The sequence below is a fragment of the Tupaia chinensis genome, unplaced genomic scaffold, assembly GCF_000334495.1.
Source record: "Tupaia chinensis unplaced genomic scaffold, TupChi_1.0 Scaffold000029_1, whole genome shotgun sequence".
NCBI classification, from domain to species: Eukaryota; Metazoa; Chordata; class Mammalia; order Scandentia; family Tupaiidae; genus Tupaia; species Tupaia belangeri.
In genome coordinates, this window is record NW_006159459.1 from 297692 (window position 1) to 313213 (window position 15522).

General features: G+C 37.8%; 1 protein-coding gene across 5 annotated transcripts in view; it reads right to left on the reverse strand.

Moving 5' to 3' along the window:
- The window catches only part of SLC24A2 (solute carrier family 24 member 2), a 289619-nt gene that overhangs the window by 4345 nt on the left and 269752 nt on the right, over positions 1–15522 (reverse strand). For all 5 annotated transcript variants that reach the window (XM_006140326.3, XM_006140327.3, XM_006140323.3 and 2 more), the window contains 2 exons: positions 15408–15497; positions 4227–4393 (listed from right to left, as the gene is read on the reverse strand). In XM_006140326.3, coding sequence (XP_006140388.1) covers positions 4227–4393; positions 15408–15497 — 257 coding nt within the window. The remainder of the gene's footprint in view (positions 1–4226; positions 4394–15407; positions 15498–15522) is intronic.

Genomic DNA, 15522 nt, shown 5'->3' on the forward strand with positions numbered 1-15522 from the left:
TGTACATATATATATATTTTTTTTCTCTTGGAGAGGTTTTTGCTATAGGGCGTGTACGCTCGCCAAAGACAGAGACAGAGAGACAGAAAGTGAGAAATCACTCCCCAGGGGGTATGGCCACACCACAATCCCTTCTCCTCCATTCTCTTCTCGGGATCTTGGGCATACAAGCACACACACCCAGTGTGAGTTTAAGCCACCGGGTCTGGGACTCAAACCGCGGTCAACTACGTGGGAGTCCAGTGACACAGCCATTATGCTAACTGCTGGTCTCTGTGATACATATTTTAACTTATGTACAAATATTGTCCCTTTTCACTGGATGTTTAAAAATCTGATATTTTTTGCTTCTTATCCAGAGTGGATTCTGAAAGACATGAATAGAACTAATTGTTGGTGTACCACTGGAGTGGACTGGGACTCTTTGGGAGAGGAATGCCTTAAAACATGGATGGGCCTCAAGTGGCTGGGGTGGAACATAGGTCTACCCACTGAGCCCAATGATGGAATGCTGGCTAAAGAGGTACTGACCCAGCTGGCCGAGCCTTCTGCATGGCAAATGGCTAAGGGAGATTCACTTTTGGCCTGGTTTCTGGAGTATGAGAAAGGAGATACCCTTTTGAAACATGAAATTCTCCGAAAGAATAGCAAATAATTTGTGAGAAAAATGCTGAGGTGAAAGAGGAAGTGAGTATACACTTCCAGTCCTCTGCTGAGAGGGGTTATGTAAAGGCAGAGTCCGTGATTATGCATCTTTGGATTCTGAGGGCCTGGTATGTGCAGCCCCCGTCTGGATGCACACCTGGGTGAAGCCGAAGTGAGTGAGATGACTGCCTCATGGTGACCAGTCCGTGTGCTTTGCCCACTCCAGCCCAGCTAGAAGGGGCTCCATAGGTGTAGGCTAGGGAACAAGGTGTAATTCCAGTTTTTGGTGGAGGGGAAAACACTGGCATCCTGGGATCATCAATGGTCAGTCAGAGAAGGGGAAGGGGAGGGCCTGAGGGTGGAGTGATATAAAAATGAAAGCTTTGCTGGAGACTTGCCTTAGGGAACTCTTCTTCCACATTTCCCATCTCTTACAAAGAGAAAGACCAAACACCCTTTTACTATTAAACTAGACACACACACACACACACACTCACACTCACACTTCTGGTGAAGTTGAAGTTGATAGCTCTTCCAATGGTTTGTAAAAATTCTTTGGGAGAAAATATTTTTCATCCCTTTTGATCTGTCAATTCTGTTGTCAGGAATTAGCATAAGGAATACTTTGAAATGTAGATGTAACTTTATTTAAAAAAAATGACCGTGTCTGCTATTTTGAATAGCAAACAATTGGGGATCTCTAAGAATCGAATCACAAAGACCTTGTTAAATAGTGATAAAATGTTATATATCTTTGAAATCACATGCCTATAAGGGTATAGGAAAATACTCATGATGTAACTTTACATTTAAAATGTAGGATGAACATAAAAAAAGCAATGTAATTTTTTTTCTTTTATTTTCCAAAGGGTATGTGTGCTCACCAAAAAGAGATAGAGAAACAGAAAAAGAGGAAGAGGGCAAAAACACACCCCCAATGGGGTGAGGTCACATCACAATCCTTTCTCCATCCTGTCGGGATTTTGGGCACAGATGCACATACCCCAGGCATGTTTCTCAAGCCACTGGGTCTCAGACTTGAGCTATGTAGTTAGCCATGTGGACTCTAGTTCTCTTAACCAATGGGCTCTGGGGCTCACCCTACAATGTAATTTTAATGATGTAAAATATATAGAGATTTTAAAAGGGTGATGGATTAGAATTTATTTTGATTCATGCTTTGTACATATTTAAAAATATTTTACTGAGTATTAGTGTCATCAGCAAAAAAAAAATGTTGGCAAGACTATGAAGAAATTTTTACACTCAATATATTGCTAATGACATCACTCCATGTACTGCCAATGACATAGAAAATTGGTATAAACTCCTGAAAAGGAATCATTTGCAAAATAAATATACAAAATACATTGAGAGGTGCAAAAGTATTCAAAATATTTAATCCTTAATACTGCTTGAAGGAATTTATTCTACAATAATTTTCTGCATGAAAGTATTTATCAAAGCACCAACAGTAGCAGAACATTGAAACAAAAATAAAAAGATCCTTTTAAAGGATAATGGTTAAATTGAAAAGCAATAAGATGGAATAGTTGAAGCAAAAAAATGTTAGCTATGTGAGCTATGAAAACGCTTGGAGAAATAATTGATAAGATAATTGATAAGATTCACTAATTTATTTACAGTTGCCTCTTTGGACAGTTGTGTATAGCCTTCAAATGAAAAAAAAAAAAAGAGCCCTCAGGACAAAACTGAATAATTGCTAAGAAAATTTTTGGTGAAATATTTGGAAGAGAACACACAAAAATAAAATATTGTCTTTGGGTATTAGGATTAGGGATACCTTTTTTTAAACTTTAATTTGTTGTTGATATGTATGTATATATGTATATGTGTGTGTGTGTATATATATGTGTATATATGTAAAATATGTATTTATGTAATATATATTACACAATTTAAGAACAATGAATCAAAAACATCCTGAAGTTTTCTAGAATATTTATTTTTTAAAAACATGACAAGTATGTCTAATTGAATACTTTTTCTTAGCTTATGGGTTTTCTCTTTTTATACTACAGAACATTTTTCCCCCTTTTTAAAACAAGAGGGCCAAGAAAAACTACTCTAAATGTGTAAGTAGCAGTACTGAGTAGTATTGTTTATACTATGACAGCTTCCTTTAAAACATACACTTTTAAAGGCATTCGTTTTTTCATTCCCATCTGTCCATTCATTCTACAGATGTATGTCAAGGTCCTACCATGCATTAGGCAATGTTTAGGCTTTGGTGAATTCTTGCTCTTGGGGTTTGCAGTCTACTGGGAAGACATGGCCATAACAAGAGTATGGTGAGCAGAGTCTACAGAAACAAGAGCCCTCCTAATCAGATCCAGGAGAATCAGAGAAGCTTCTTGTTCAATTGGCACTGGGAGGATAAGTCAGAATTTTCCAGGCAGACAATCAGGGAGGGCTCTCCAGTGAGAGTGGCAAACAAAGGAAGGAAAGATTGTAGAAAAGGGCATCTTATGGACGCACAGGTGGTGCAGACAGTGAGTTCAGAGTGGGGTTTTTTGCACAGATAACCCAGTTAAAAGTACAAACTCTATGTTCAAATCCCAGCTACTTCATTTACTAGTAGTATAAACTTCATGCTCTTTGGTTTTCTAATCTGAAAAATGAGGATGCTAATACATCTCTCATAGGATCACTGTGTGGTTTACATGGGTCAAGTTGTATGTACAGTACACATTGTGGGCACTGTAAAAAACTATATGTGTGTGAGTGTGTGAGTGTGTGTGAGTGTGTGTGTGCGGTAATAAAAAGATACAAGGCAACAATATTCAATTTGTTCAGTGAAAAAGTAGATGCATTTTAGCAGGTTTCCAAACTTCCGTCTCAAGAGCCCAGTTTTCCTGGAAACACAGTCTAATATCCCATGTTTTACTTTCTCAGGGGGCTGTCATTCAGGATAATTTGTCAAATGTCTTTGATTTATGACCAGTTAAATGAAATGGTCAGGATAACAGCACTCCTCCTCAATCAAATTCACTTTAGTGATTATTCACATAGAGAATTCCAGTTTGCTTAACTGTAAAAATAGGTTTTGTCTTCTGACTTTTCAAAAATTTAGAATATCTTCACCAGCACAGATAAACAAATGATAATGCCAAAACTGCCAGCATGTTCCAAGGAAGAAGACAGGATATTTGTGCTGTATGTATGTTTGTCCCAGTCAGCCTTAAAACTCAAATATCACCTGCGACTGGTCAGGACATTAATTAGAATTAGAAGGCAAAAAAAAAATATGGTGAAACTACCAGAGCATCTCAATCTTGCCTGAATTTTGAATATTTGTAGCAAACGCTGTTATAGGAGTAAAAAATCTTTTCACGTATTTCCCAAAACAACTATTCTGTGTGCATGTATGTGGTTCTGTCTGTTTAGGGGTGGCATGTTCTTCATTACGTTATTTGAAAATGAAAAAGAGTTGGGGAAACAGGATGGTGCTTTCTATTGGAATCAGTTATTTCTATGCTCAGAGATCCTGGTTATACCTTTACAGTTTCTAAGACAAAGATGCCAATGGTGTGTACCTTTATAAAACTATCTCTACTCACCCCACGGTGATGTCAAAAATGTTGCTTCCAACAGAGCTGGACACAGCCATGTCTCCTAGTCCCTTCCGGGCCACGATGACACTGGTGATAAGATCAGGGATGGAGGTCCCAGCAGCCAAAATGGTCAGTCCCATAATCTCCTCACTAATGCCAATTGTCTCTCCAACCTAAATGTCATAACAGGGACAAATATGAGCATTGGAAATAAATCACAAACATTACAATGCAAATTTCTTTGGATGAGCTCCTAATCTATGCTGTGCCAAGGGATGAGATGATAAAGATGAATAAGCCACAATCATCACCAATAGAGAAGTTATACTTTCATGATATTCAGACCCAAGAGAAGAATGAATGAAATTATTTCAAAGAAAAAGAGCTATTGAGGGCTAGAGTGCAGCCTCTGTATGTTTTCTAAGCCTGCCCAGAGAAGTGTAAGATTAGAGGTATCTACCATTAAATGACAGCTACCATTTCCATAGAGAGCTTAGTTTTGGGTGTCTTGGAGCTTGATAATACAAGACTGTAAATGCTCAAAGCAGCTGTGGAGAAGCAACCGCTAAGGAATCAGGACTTCTGTTCAAGGTCTGTGGTATTTATTCAGTACTTGACCTATTGTGAACTGTTCCAATTGTACAATGTCTTTTTTTTTTTTTTTTGGAGAGATTTTTGCTATAGGACATGTGTGCTCGCCAGACAGACAGAGAGAGACAGAGAGACAGAAAGCAGGAAATCACCCCCCAGGGGGGATGGCCACGCTGCAATCCCTTCTCCTCCATTCTCCTCTCGGGATCTTGGGCATGCAGGCACACGCACCCGGCGTGAGTTTAAGCCACCGGGTCCGGGACTCGAACCGCGGTTGACTATGTGGGAGTCCAGTGACATAGCCATTACGCTAACTGCTGGTCCCCCAATTGTACAATGTCTTTGATCTTGCTTTCTTACCCCTAAAGTGGGGACAGACAATAATACCTATTTTACAAGGTAGTTGAAGGGACTAAGAATAATTTGTGGAAAAGCCCTTTGTAAATAGTCCATCATTATTGAAAAGTAGAGAGAGGATTGGTGCAGACATTACATTTTCTTATGGTCCTTGCCTTTCGAGACTGTTGTGTTCTATTTTGGAGGGTTGGTTTTGCCTCAGATGAAAGCTCCTCCTTCCTCTTGAGCAGCCCATTTGTCTGCTTGAGAATTTTAAAAGCTTTATGTAGTTTTTGGAGTTGTTGAATTATAGTTCTGAGAACCTTTAAGATGGTCCTTTCCATTTGGATTTCATCAGTCTACCTGATGACATCCAGTTTTTTGAAAACAATGTGAAGGAACGAAATAGCATATAAAGATTCTTAGGAAATACAATGCACTCATTTCTAAAATAAAAAAAAAAGTATAAATATTACTGGTTCCTGTTAGCTAAAAAGCAAAACTGGGAGCTATTTTTATTTTGATGGTCACACCTGGTCCAAAGCCTGGTGAGCTGAACTAGTTTTTCCCGTCCTCATAGTGTGCAGATTCGTTCCTCTCCATTAGAGAGGCAGCGCCATGCAAGCAGGACCCTCGTCTAGGTCACGATGTGTCCCTACGTAGCCTGGCATATAGCAGATTCTTAGTGCCTATGATAGATAAACAAATCTATCTGCATACTTAGGTGATTTCACTAGCATATTTTCCCCACTGACTGTTCTACAAAAAGTTATCAGACCTTGGCACAAGAGTGCCCTATTTGAGCAAAATATTCTTCTTGATGACTGTTTTTTTTTTTTTTGCAGGGGAGGTAGATATGGACTGAAACATTGTGAAGATTGTGAAGATGCCAATAAATGATTGTCACTGTAAGTTCCCATCTATTTAATACATTCTTTTTCTAAAAAAATTATTATTATTACTTTTTCTATTTTTAATTTTAATTTATTTTATACATTTAACCACAATATATCACTTAGCTTGTAAAGTGAATTTACCCAACATGAATATACCTCGCACCAGTCCAGCTGAGGATACTATACAAGTTAATTTAAAATTTTAGCGTGTTCTAAAGCAATGACTATTTCAAAAAGCATTTATATTTGGAGTTTGGGTGCCACTACTGACAGAAAAATGCAGAAATTTAAGAGCAGTATGGTGTGGTTAGAACGCTGGTTTGGAAGACAGTCCCAGATTTTGGCCTGCCATTCCTAGTGTAAGGTGGCCACATTCTCCAAGTCTCAGTTTCTTCTGTCCGTAAAATAAGGACAATTACACCCACGCAAAGTTGTTGTAATGATTGTATGTGACTATGCATACAATGCAAATAGCGCAGTGTTAGGCTCAGAGTAAATATTCCATGAATATCTACTATTTCAACTCAAACAGCACTCTTTTCCCTTTCTGATGTAGCCTGTGGCAACCAGGCTCTGGGAGCAGGGTCAAAGCTGGTTTATTGGGGTCAAGCCACAATGTGGAAAACCACATGAATTATGAAGAATTTCACTAAACATCAAACTCCTGATGAATCTCTCTGGTTCTAGAAATGCTTTCCCTGAAGGAGAACTAATTTTTGCAAGCTCTTTTTGAGTCAATTTCACTGAAATTTACTTTTGGCAAATCAGAGAAAAGATGAGGGCCATGTGGATGGGACAGTACACTGGTCAAATCGGGATGCCCATGCCACCTATCTCTTGGGCACTTTACCTCATTTCCTTTTTAAAGTTTGTTATGCATATTTATATGATTTACATTTAAATCCATACATCTTTACAGTGTACAAAACAGTTTTTCCCCCTAGCACAAATACAGTGACTATTAGTCAAGACAAAGACATTATCCTATACATTATCATCAGCAATCCTTATTTTCTAATAGAAGTCAATGATGGGGCTACTTAGCATCTATTAGAAAGCTGTTCCTAACAGACTACAATATAGTCTCTTGTCTTAGTTGAAGGGGTTTCTGCAAAAGTGTTATATTCCTCAATGGGACACAACATCTCAATTGGCTAAGAATTAACTTCCCATGCTAGATGCAGAATAGATTTTAACCATAGGTTTTCATCACCCATGAAGTTTACTAAGGTAAAGATGCAAAATGATTTTGAGATGCAAAAATAATCAAACAAAAAAACTAAACAAAAGCAAAAGCTAAGGACAAATTGCATAAAGCATTCTTGTGTGAAGGACATTTATTTTTGTCTAAATAGTAGCCTAATTATTCATCAAATAGCATTCATTACTGGCGAAACTTGATAAAATAGTTGAGAACTTAATGGCACAATAGCTTTTATAGTTCAAAAGTACAAAGAACAGAATTAGAACTAAACGCCTTAGAACCAAATCTGCTATTTTAATCAGCTGTCTGCATGTCTTGAAAGAGAAAAGCATTTCTGTGGGAGAAAGAGGAATCTATGATTGAAAGTAAAGCTCTATGCCCTTTATACTTCTTTGCCTTTTAAAAATCATTGTTCTAGGAATTGAGTTTATACGCCTTTCTATGAGAGAATGAAAAGGAAACAAGAGTATAGAATTAAGATAATCATTAAAAAGAAAAGAAAAAAGTAGAATTTTTTTTCTTTTTTTGGAGAGGGTTTTGCTATAGGGCACACTCGCTCACCAGAAAGAGAGAGACAGACAGAAAGTGAGAAATCACCCCCCCAGGGGGGATGGCCACACCGCAATCCCTTCTCCTCCATTCTCCTCTTGGGATCTTGGGCACACACACACAGGCGCCCAGCATGAATTTAAGCCACCGGGTCTGGGACTTGAACGGCTGTCGACTACATGGGAGTTAGCGACATAGCCATTATGCTAACTGCTGGTCCTGAAAAAGGTAGAATTTATAGGATGGCTAAAGAGAGATATCTAAAAAACAGCATTCCGGGAAATAAAAAAAATAACTTTTTTCTTTATTAGTACATGAAAGAACTTTAAAAAATGATTCTTAAGAAAAAACCATTGTTGGGACCAGCAGATGGAGTAATGCTTATGCTGCTTGGACTCCCACAAAGGTGACTGCAGTTTGAGTCCTGAACGGGGTGGCTTAAAACTCATACCAGGTGTGTGTGTGTGCGCGCACGTGTGTGTATGCCCAAGATCTTCGGAGGAGAATGGAGGAGAAAGGATTGTGGTATGGCCATCCCCCTGGGAGGTGATTTCTCATTTTCTATCTCTCTATCTCTCTGGCAAGTGCATGGGCCCTATTGCAAAAATCTCTCTAAAAACAAAACAAGACAAAAAAAAAAAGCCACTGTACATTATAAATGTTAAATAGTCCTTTTGGCCTAGAAATCTGGATGCTGAGAAGCAGCCCACCTTCTGCTGCAATTTCTTTCAGGTGTTGGTAGCAAATGTTTCTCAATGACTGGAAAACAATGATTTCAGGGTAAAAAGAACTTCCTCAGGGCATCAATGAATTTAAAAAAACAGTAACAGTAATTTGAAGTCAAACATTAGTAAAATAACCATAATAGGAATAGTAGAAAATATGCCTATTATAGTTATTTTGCTGGCTACATTAGCCACTATTTCCAGTGGATTTTGCTAGTGCCATATATTGTCATTTAAAATTAAGGTATTCTTTACATAAAGTATAATTTTATATACAGTAAAATTGATTAACTCTATTAAACACTGTACAGTTGTACAAGTCTTCCCAAATGTATGCAACTGTTTTTCTCCGTATCAGTATCAACATGTAGTATTACATCTTGGAGATCAGCAGGTAGCGCGGTGGTTAAGGCGTTGGACACTCCCACATGGCCAACCATGGTTCCAATCCTGGTCTGGGTGGCTTGCTTTCTCACTTTCCTTCTCTCTCTTTCTGTGTGTCTCTCTCTGGTTAAATTAAAATAAATGAGTGAATAAATAAAAATTTAAAAAAACCCATGTAGTATTACGTCTTTTTAAAATAGTCAACTTAGTAGATTTTTTTTTTTTGAGAGGTTTTTGCTATAGGGCATGTGCACTTGCCAGATGGAGAGAGAGAAAGACAGAGAGACAGAAAGTGAGAAAACACGCCCCAGGGAGGATGGCCACGCCACAATCCCTTCTCCTCCATTCTCCTCTCAGGATCCTGGGCACGCACGCACACGCGCCCGGAGTGAGTTTAAGCCACCGGGTCCGGGACTCAAACCGTGGTCGACTATGTGGGAGTCCAGCGACATAGCCATTACACTAACTGCTGGTCCCACCAACTTAGTAATTTTGAAGTAGTATCTTGATGTTGTTGAAGGAAATTATTGAGATATAATTCCCATAATATTACCCATTTAAAGTATATAATTCAGTGTTTCCTGTATATTTATAAAGTTCTGGAGCCATCCCTATAGTTCAGGTTTGAATTTTTCATTATCCTAAGAAGAAACTCCATACTCATGAGCAGTCATTCCCCACTTCCCTCCAGTCTCTCCAAACCTAGATAACTATTATCCTAGTTGATGTTTCTATGGCTTCATCTATTCATCAAGTTATTTTTTTCTTTTTAGAGTATTTTTTTGGCTTTAGGGTACATTCGCTCACTGGAGAGAGATAAAGACAGTGAAAAGAAAAGTGATAAATCACTCCCCATGGGGGATGGCCATGCGACAATCCCTTCTCCTCTACTATTCTCCTGGGGTCCTGTGCATGCACACACATGCACCTGGTGTGATTTTCAAGCCACAGGGTCTGGGACCCAAACCCTGGTTGGGCATGTGGGAATCCAGTGAAGCAAATACTATGCCATCTGCTAGCCTCTTCAGCACATTTCATATAAATGGAATCATATCATAGGTGGCTTTTGCTATTGGCTTTTTTTTTCTTTTTGAGAGGTTTTTGCTATAGGGTGCGTGTGCTCACCAGAAAGACAGAGACAGAGAGACAGAAAGTGAGAAGTCATCCAGCAGGGGGCGGGGGTGGTCACATCACAATCCCTTCTCCACTCTCCTCTCAGGATCTTGGGCACGCAAGCCCACACGCCCAGTGTGAGTTTAAGCCACTGGGTCCGGGACTCGAACTGCAGTCAACTACATGGGAGTCTAGTGACATAGCCATTACGCCAACTGTTGGTTCCCGCTATTGGCTTTTTTGACTTGGCATAGTATTTTAGAATTACATTCATGTTGTAGTATCTTTCAATACTTCATTTCTTTTTATTGTGGAATAATATTCTGTTGTACAGATATACAGATATTTTGCTTATCCATTCATCCTTTAACGGACATTGGGTTGTTTCCACTTTTTGGGCAATTATGAATAATGCTATTATGAACATTCACATACAAATTTTTGTGGACATGTTTTCATTTCTCTTAGACATTATCAAAGAGTGAAATTATTGAATCATATGTTAATGTTTTGTGAAATGACCAAACTGTTTCCCAAAGTGGCTATTCTATTTACGTCCTTATCAGCAGTATATAAGGATTTGAATTTGTATGTGTTCTTGCCAACACAGGTTATTTTGTGCCTTTTTCATTGTATTCATGCTAGAGGGAGTAAAGTGGTATCTCGTTACAGTTTTGATTTACATTTCTCTAATTAATAATGATGTTGAGCATAATTTCTTGGGCTTCTAGCTATTTTCTTATCTCTTGGTAAAATATTTAGTCAAATCTTAAAAATAAGAATACATGCCTTCTTATTATTAAGCTTTAAGCACTTATATCTTGGATAGAAGTGTTTTTTAAATTTTATTTTTCATCATTATTATTATTTTTAATTTGCTACAGGGCACATGCTCACACCAGATAGAGATAGATAGAGACAGAGAGAGAGAGAGAGAGAGAGAGAGAGAGGGAGAGAAAGTGAGAAAGCAATCTTTCAGGTCTGGGACTTGAACTGCGGTTACCATGTAGAAGTCCAGTGCCTTAACCACCACACTACCTACTGGTCCCAGATACAAGTATTTTTATTTGGTAGATTATATAGGTTGCAAATATTTTCTCCCAGTCTGTGGGTTTTCACATTATTTTTTAATGGTGTTTTTTGAAGAGCAAAAGTTTTAATTTTGATAAAATTTATCAATTTTTTTCCTTTATGGATCATGCTTTGGTATAGCAAAGAAGAACTCTTTGCCTGACCTATGGTCATGTAGATATTCTATATTTGCCCCAACAGTTTGATAGTTTTAGCTCTTATATTTAGAGCTAAATGTAAGATTTATATTTTAGTATGGTATGGATCTAAATTAACTTATTTTGGTACTTAAAACTCCAATGATTTGGAGAGGATCTAAATTAACTTATCTAATCCAATGATTCCAGTATCATTTGTTAAAAAGGATATCCACATATGTAATTGGGATATATTTTTAAATTTCAAATTGTTATAGTTTATGGTAATAAGTATAATAATTTTAGGAGTATATTAAAGTAAGGATACGGGTTTGGGACCAGCAGTTAGCATAATGGCTATGTTGCTGAACTCCCATGTGGTTGACCGTGGTTCAAGTCCAGACCCTGTGGCTTAAACTCATGCAGGGCACATGTGCGTGCGTGCCCAGGATCCTGAGAGGAGAACGGAAGAGAAGGGATTGCGGTGTGGCCCTCCCCCCCTGAGGGGTGATTTCTTGCTTTCTATCTCTCTGTTTCTCTCTTTCTGGCAAGTGCACACACCCTATAGCAAAAAAACAAAAACAAAAACAAAAACAAAAACAACTCTAAAAAAGAAAATAAAAATAAGGATATGGGGACCAGCAGATGGCATAACAGTTATGTTGCTGGATTCCCACATGGTTGACTGAGGTTCAAGTCTTGAACCTGGAGGCTTGAAACTCATGCTGGACACATGTGCATACATGCCCAAGAACCTGGAAGGAGAATGGAGGAGAAGGGATTGTGACATGGCCATCCCCCTACGGGGTGATTTCTCACTTTCTATCTCTCCACATTCCTCTGTCTCTCCAGTGAGTGCATGTGTGCTATATAGCAAAAATCTCTCATAAAAAAATAAAAAAGGAATACAAATTAGGATTTCAGTAGTCTATAGTAGAGATTAAAAGCATGTGGTCAGACTTAGAATTCTGGGTTAGAATCTCAGTTTTACTACCTATGTGGTCTTGGGAAACTTTATTAACAGTTTTAAGCTTAACTCCTTTGTCTGTAAACTCTAGATAATAATGGTACCTCTATTATAGAAGTTGATCTATTAATATGTACAGGGTTATTGTTAAGATTATAAAGACAAAGGGATGTGAATTATCTGGCCCTAGTACACAATTAATATTGGTTACCACTATTCTTTGTGAATGTGAGACCTCTGTATCTCATTCTTTCATTCATGTTTTTCAGTAAGAATTACTGAGATATAGTCTTATGATAGGATAGGCATTCACACGCCCAGTGTGAGTTTAAGCCACTGGGTCCGGGACTCGAACTGCAGTCAACTACATGGGAGTCTAGTGACATAGCCATTACGCCAACTGTTGGTTCCCGCTATTGGCTTTTTTGACTTGGCATAGTATTTTAGAATTACATTCATGTTGTAGTATCTTTCAATACTTCATTTCTTTTTATTGTGGAATAATATTCTGTTGTACAGATATACAGATATTTTGCTTATCCATTCATCCTTTAACGGACATTGGGTTGTTTCCACTTTTTGGGCAATTATGAATAATGCTATTATGAACATTCACATACAAATTTTTGTGGACATGTTTTCATTTCTCTTAGACATTATCAAAGAGTGAAATTATTGAATCATATGTTAATGTTTTGTGAAATGACCAAACTGTTTCCCAAAGTGGCTATTCTATTTACGTCCTTATCAGCAGTATATAAGGATTTGAATTTGTATGTGTTCTTGCCAACACAGGTTATTTTGTGCCTTTTTCATTGTATTCATGCTAGAGGGAGTAAAGTGGTATCTCGTTACAGTTTTGATTTACATTTCTCTAATTAATAATGATGTTGAGCATAATTTCTTGGGCTTCTAGCTATTTTCTTATCTCTTGGTAAAATATTTAGTCAAATCTTAAAAATAAGAATACATGCCTTCTTATTATTAAGCTTTAAGCACTTATATCTTGGATAGAAGTGTTTTTTAAATTTTATTTTTCATCATTATTATTATTTTTAATTTGCTACAGGGCACATGCTCACACCAGATAGAGATAGATAGAGACAGAGAGAGAGAGAGAGAGAGAGAGAGAGAGGGAGAGAGAGAGAGAAAAATCTTTCAGGTCTGGGACTTGAACTGCGGTTACCATGTAGAAGTCCAGTGCCTTAACCACCACACTACCTACTGGTCCCAGATACAAGTATTTTTATTTGGTAGATTATATAGGTTGCAAATATTTTCTCCCAGTCTGTGGGTTTTCACATTATTTTTTAATGGTGTTTTTTGAAGAGCAAAAGTTTTAATTTTGATAAAATTTATCAATTTTTTTCCTTTATGGATCATGCTTTGGTATAGCAAAGAAGAACTCTTTGCCTGACCTATGGTCATGTAGATATTCTATATTTGCCCCAACAGTTTGATAGTTTTAGCTCTTATATTTAGAGCTAAATGTAAGATTTATATTTTAGTATGGTATGGATCTAAATTAACTTATTTTGGTACTTAAAACTCCAATGATTTGGAGAGGATCTAAATTAACTTATCTAATCCAATGATTCCAGTATCATTTGTTAAAAAGGATATCCACATATGTAATTGGGATATATTTTTAAATTTCAAATTGTAAAATGATTCCAGCATCATTTGTTAAAAAGGATATCCACATATATAATTGGGATATATTTTTAAATTTCAAATTGTTATAGTTTATGGTAATAAGTATAATAATTTTAGGAGTATATTAAAGTAAGGATACGGGTTTGGGACCAGCAGTTAGCATAATGGCTATGTTGCTGAACTCCCATGTGGGTGACCGTGGTTCAAGTCCAGACCCTGTGGCTTAAACTCATGCAGGGCACATGTGCGTGCGTGCCCAGGATCCTGAGAGGAGAACGGAAGAGAAGGGATTGCGGTGTGGCCCTCCCCCCTGAGGGGTGATTTCTTGCTTTCTATCTCTCTGTTTCTCTCTTTCTGGCAAGTGCACACACCCTATAGCAAAAAAACAAAAACAAAACCAAAAACAACTCTAAAAAAAGAAAATAAAAATAAGGATACGGGGACCAGCAGATGGCATAACAGTTATGTTGCTGGATTCCCACATGGTTGACTGAGGTTCAAGTCTTGAACCTGGAGGCTTGAAACTCATGCTGGACACATGTGCATACATGCCCAAGAACCTGGAAGGAGAATGGAGGAGAAGGGATTGTGACATGGCCATCCCCCTACGGGGTGATTTCTCACTTTCTATCTCTCCACATTCCTCTGTCTCTCCAGTGAGTGCATGTGTGCTATATAGCAAAAATCTCTCATAAAAAAATAAAAAAGGAATACAAATTAGGATTTCAGTAGTCTATAGTAGAGATTAAAAGCATGTGGTCAGACTTAGAATTCTGGGTTAGAATCTCAGTTTTACTACCTATGTGGTCTTGGGAAACTTTATTAACAGTTTTAAGCTTAACTCCTTTGTCTGTAAACTCTAGATAATAATGGTACCTCTATTATAGAAGTTGATCTATTAATATGTACAGGGTTATTGTTAAGATTATAAAGACAAAGGGATGTGAATTATCTGGCCCTAGTACACAATTAATATTGGTTACCACTATTCTTTGTGAATGTGAGACCTCTGTATCTCATTCTTTCATTCATGTTTTTCAGTAAGAATTACTGAGATATAGTCTTATGATAGGATAGGCATTATGATTGGTGTTATGTTAAAAGTGAGAAAAATTAAATACATCATCATTTTTATACACTAAAGCTCAAGGAAGAAGCCATTTTGTCTCTAGCTCTTAAGAGCCAGTTTTAAAAGACTGGTGAGAGTAAAGAGTGACTGACTGCTCAAGATAAATTTAAATGTAGCTGAGTCAGGCAAAATCTTGACATTCCTCCCAGGCCTGGAATGCCTAGCTTCAGGTTACGGAGGGCAAGGGGTGATTAGGGTTACCTTCCTCTAGGGCTGTCCGGGGATTATGCCCATTTGACTCTGTAGGCAAAGCCTGGGAGACTGGGAGAAGTTAAGTGGAGTTAATTCCTTTCATCTTGGAATATGTAACCTGTCTGTATCACACCCAGGATTGTTGTGACACTTTCAGAAAGCAAATACACTGGTCAACCACTTGTCAATCAAGACAGAGAAGAATCAGGTAGGTGGATGTCAATATAAAAGTCTTACCTGATGTGCCCACCAGACCATCAAGTAAGAGAATACAGCGATCCAGGTGATGGAGCCAAAGAATGTGAAGGGAAAAAACTTCCTTGATGACTGAAAGACAACCAGGAAGAGGAAA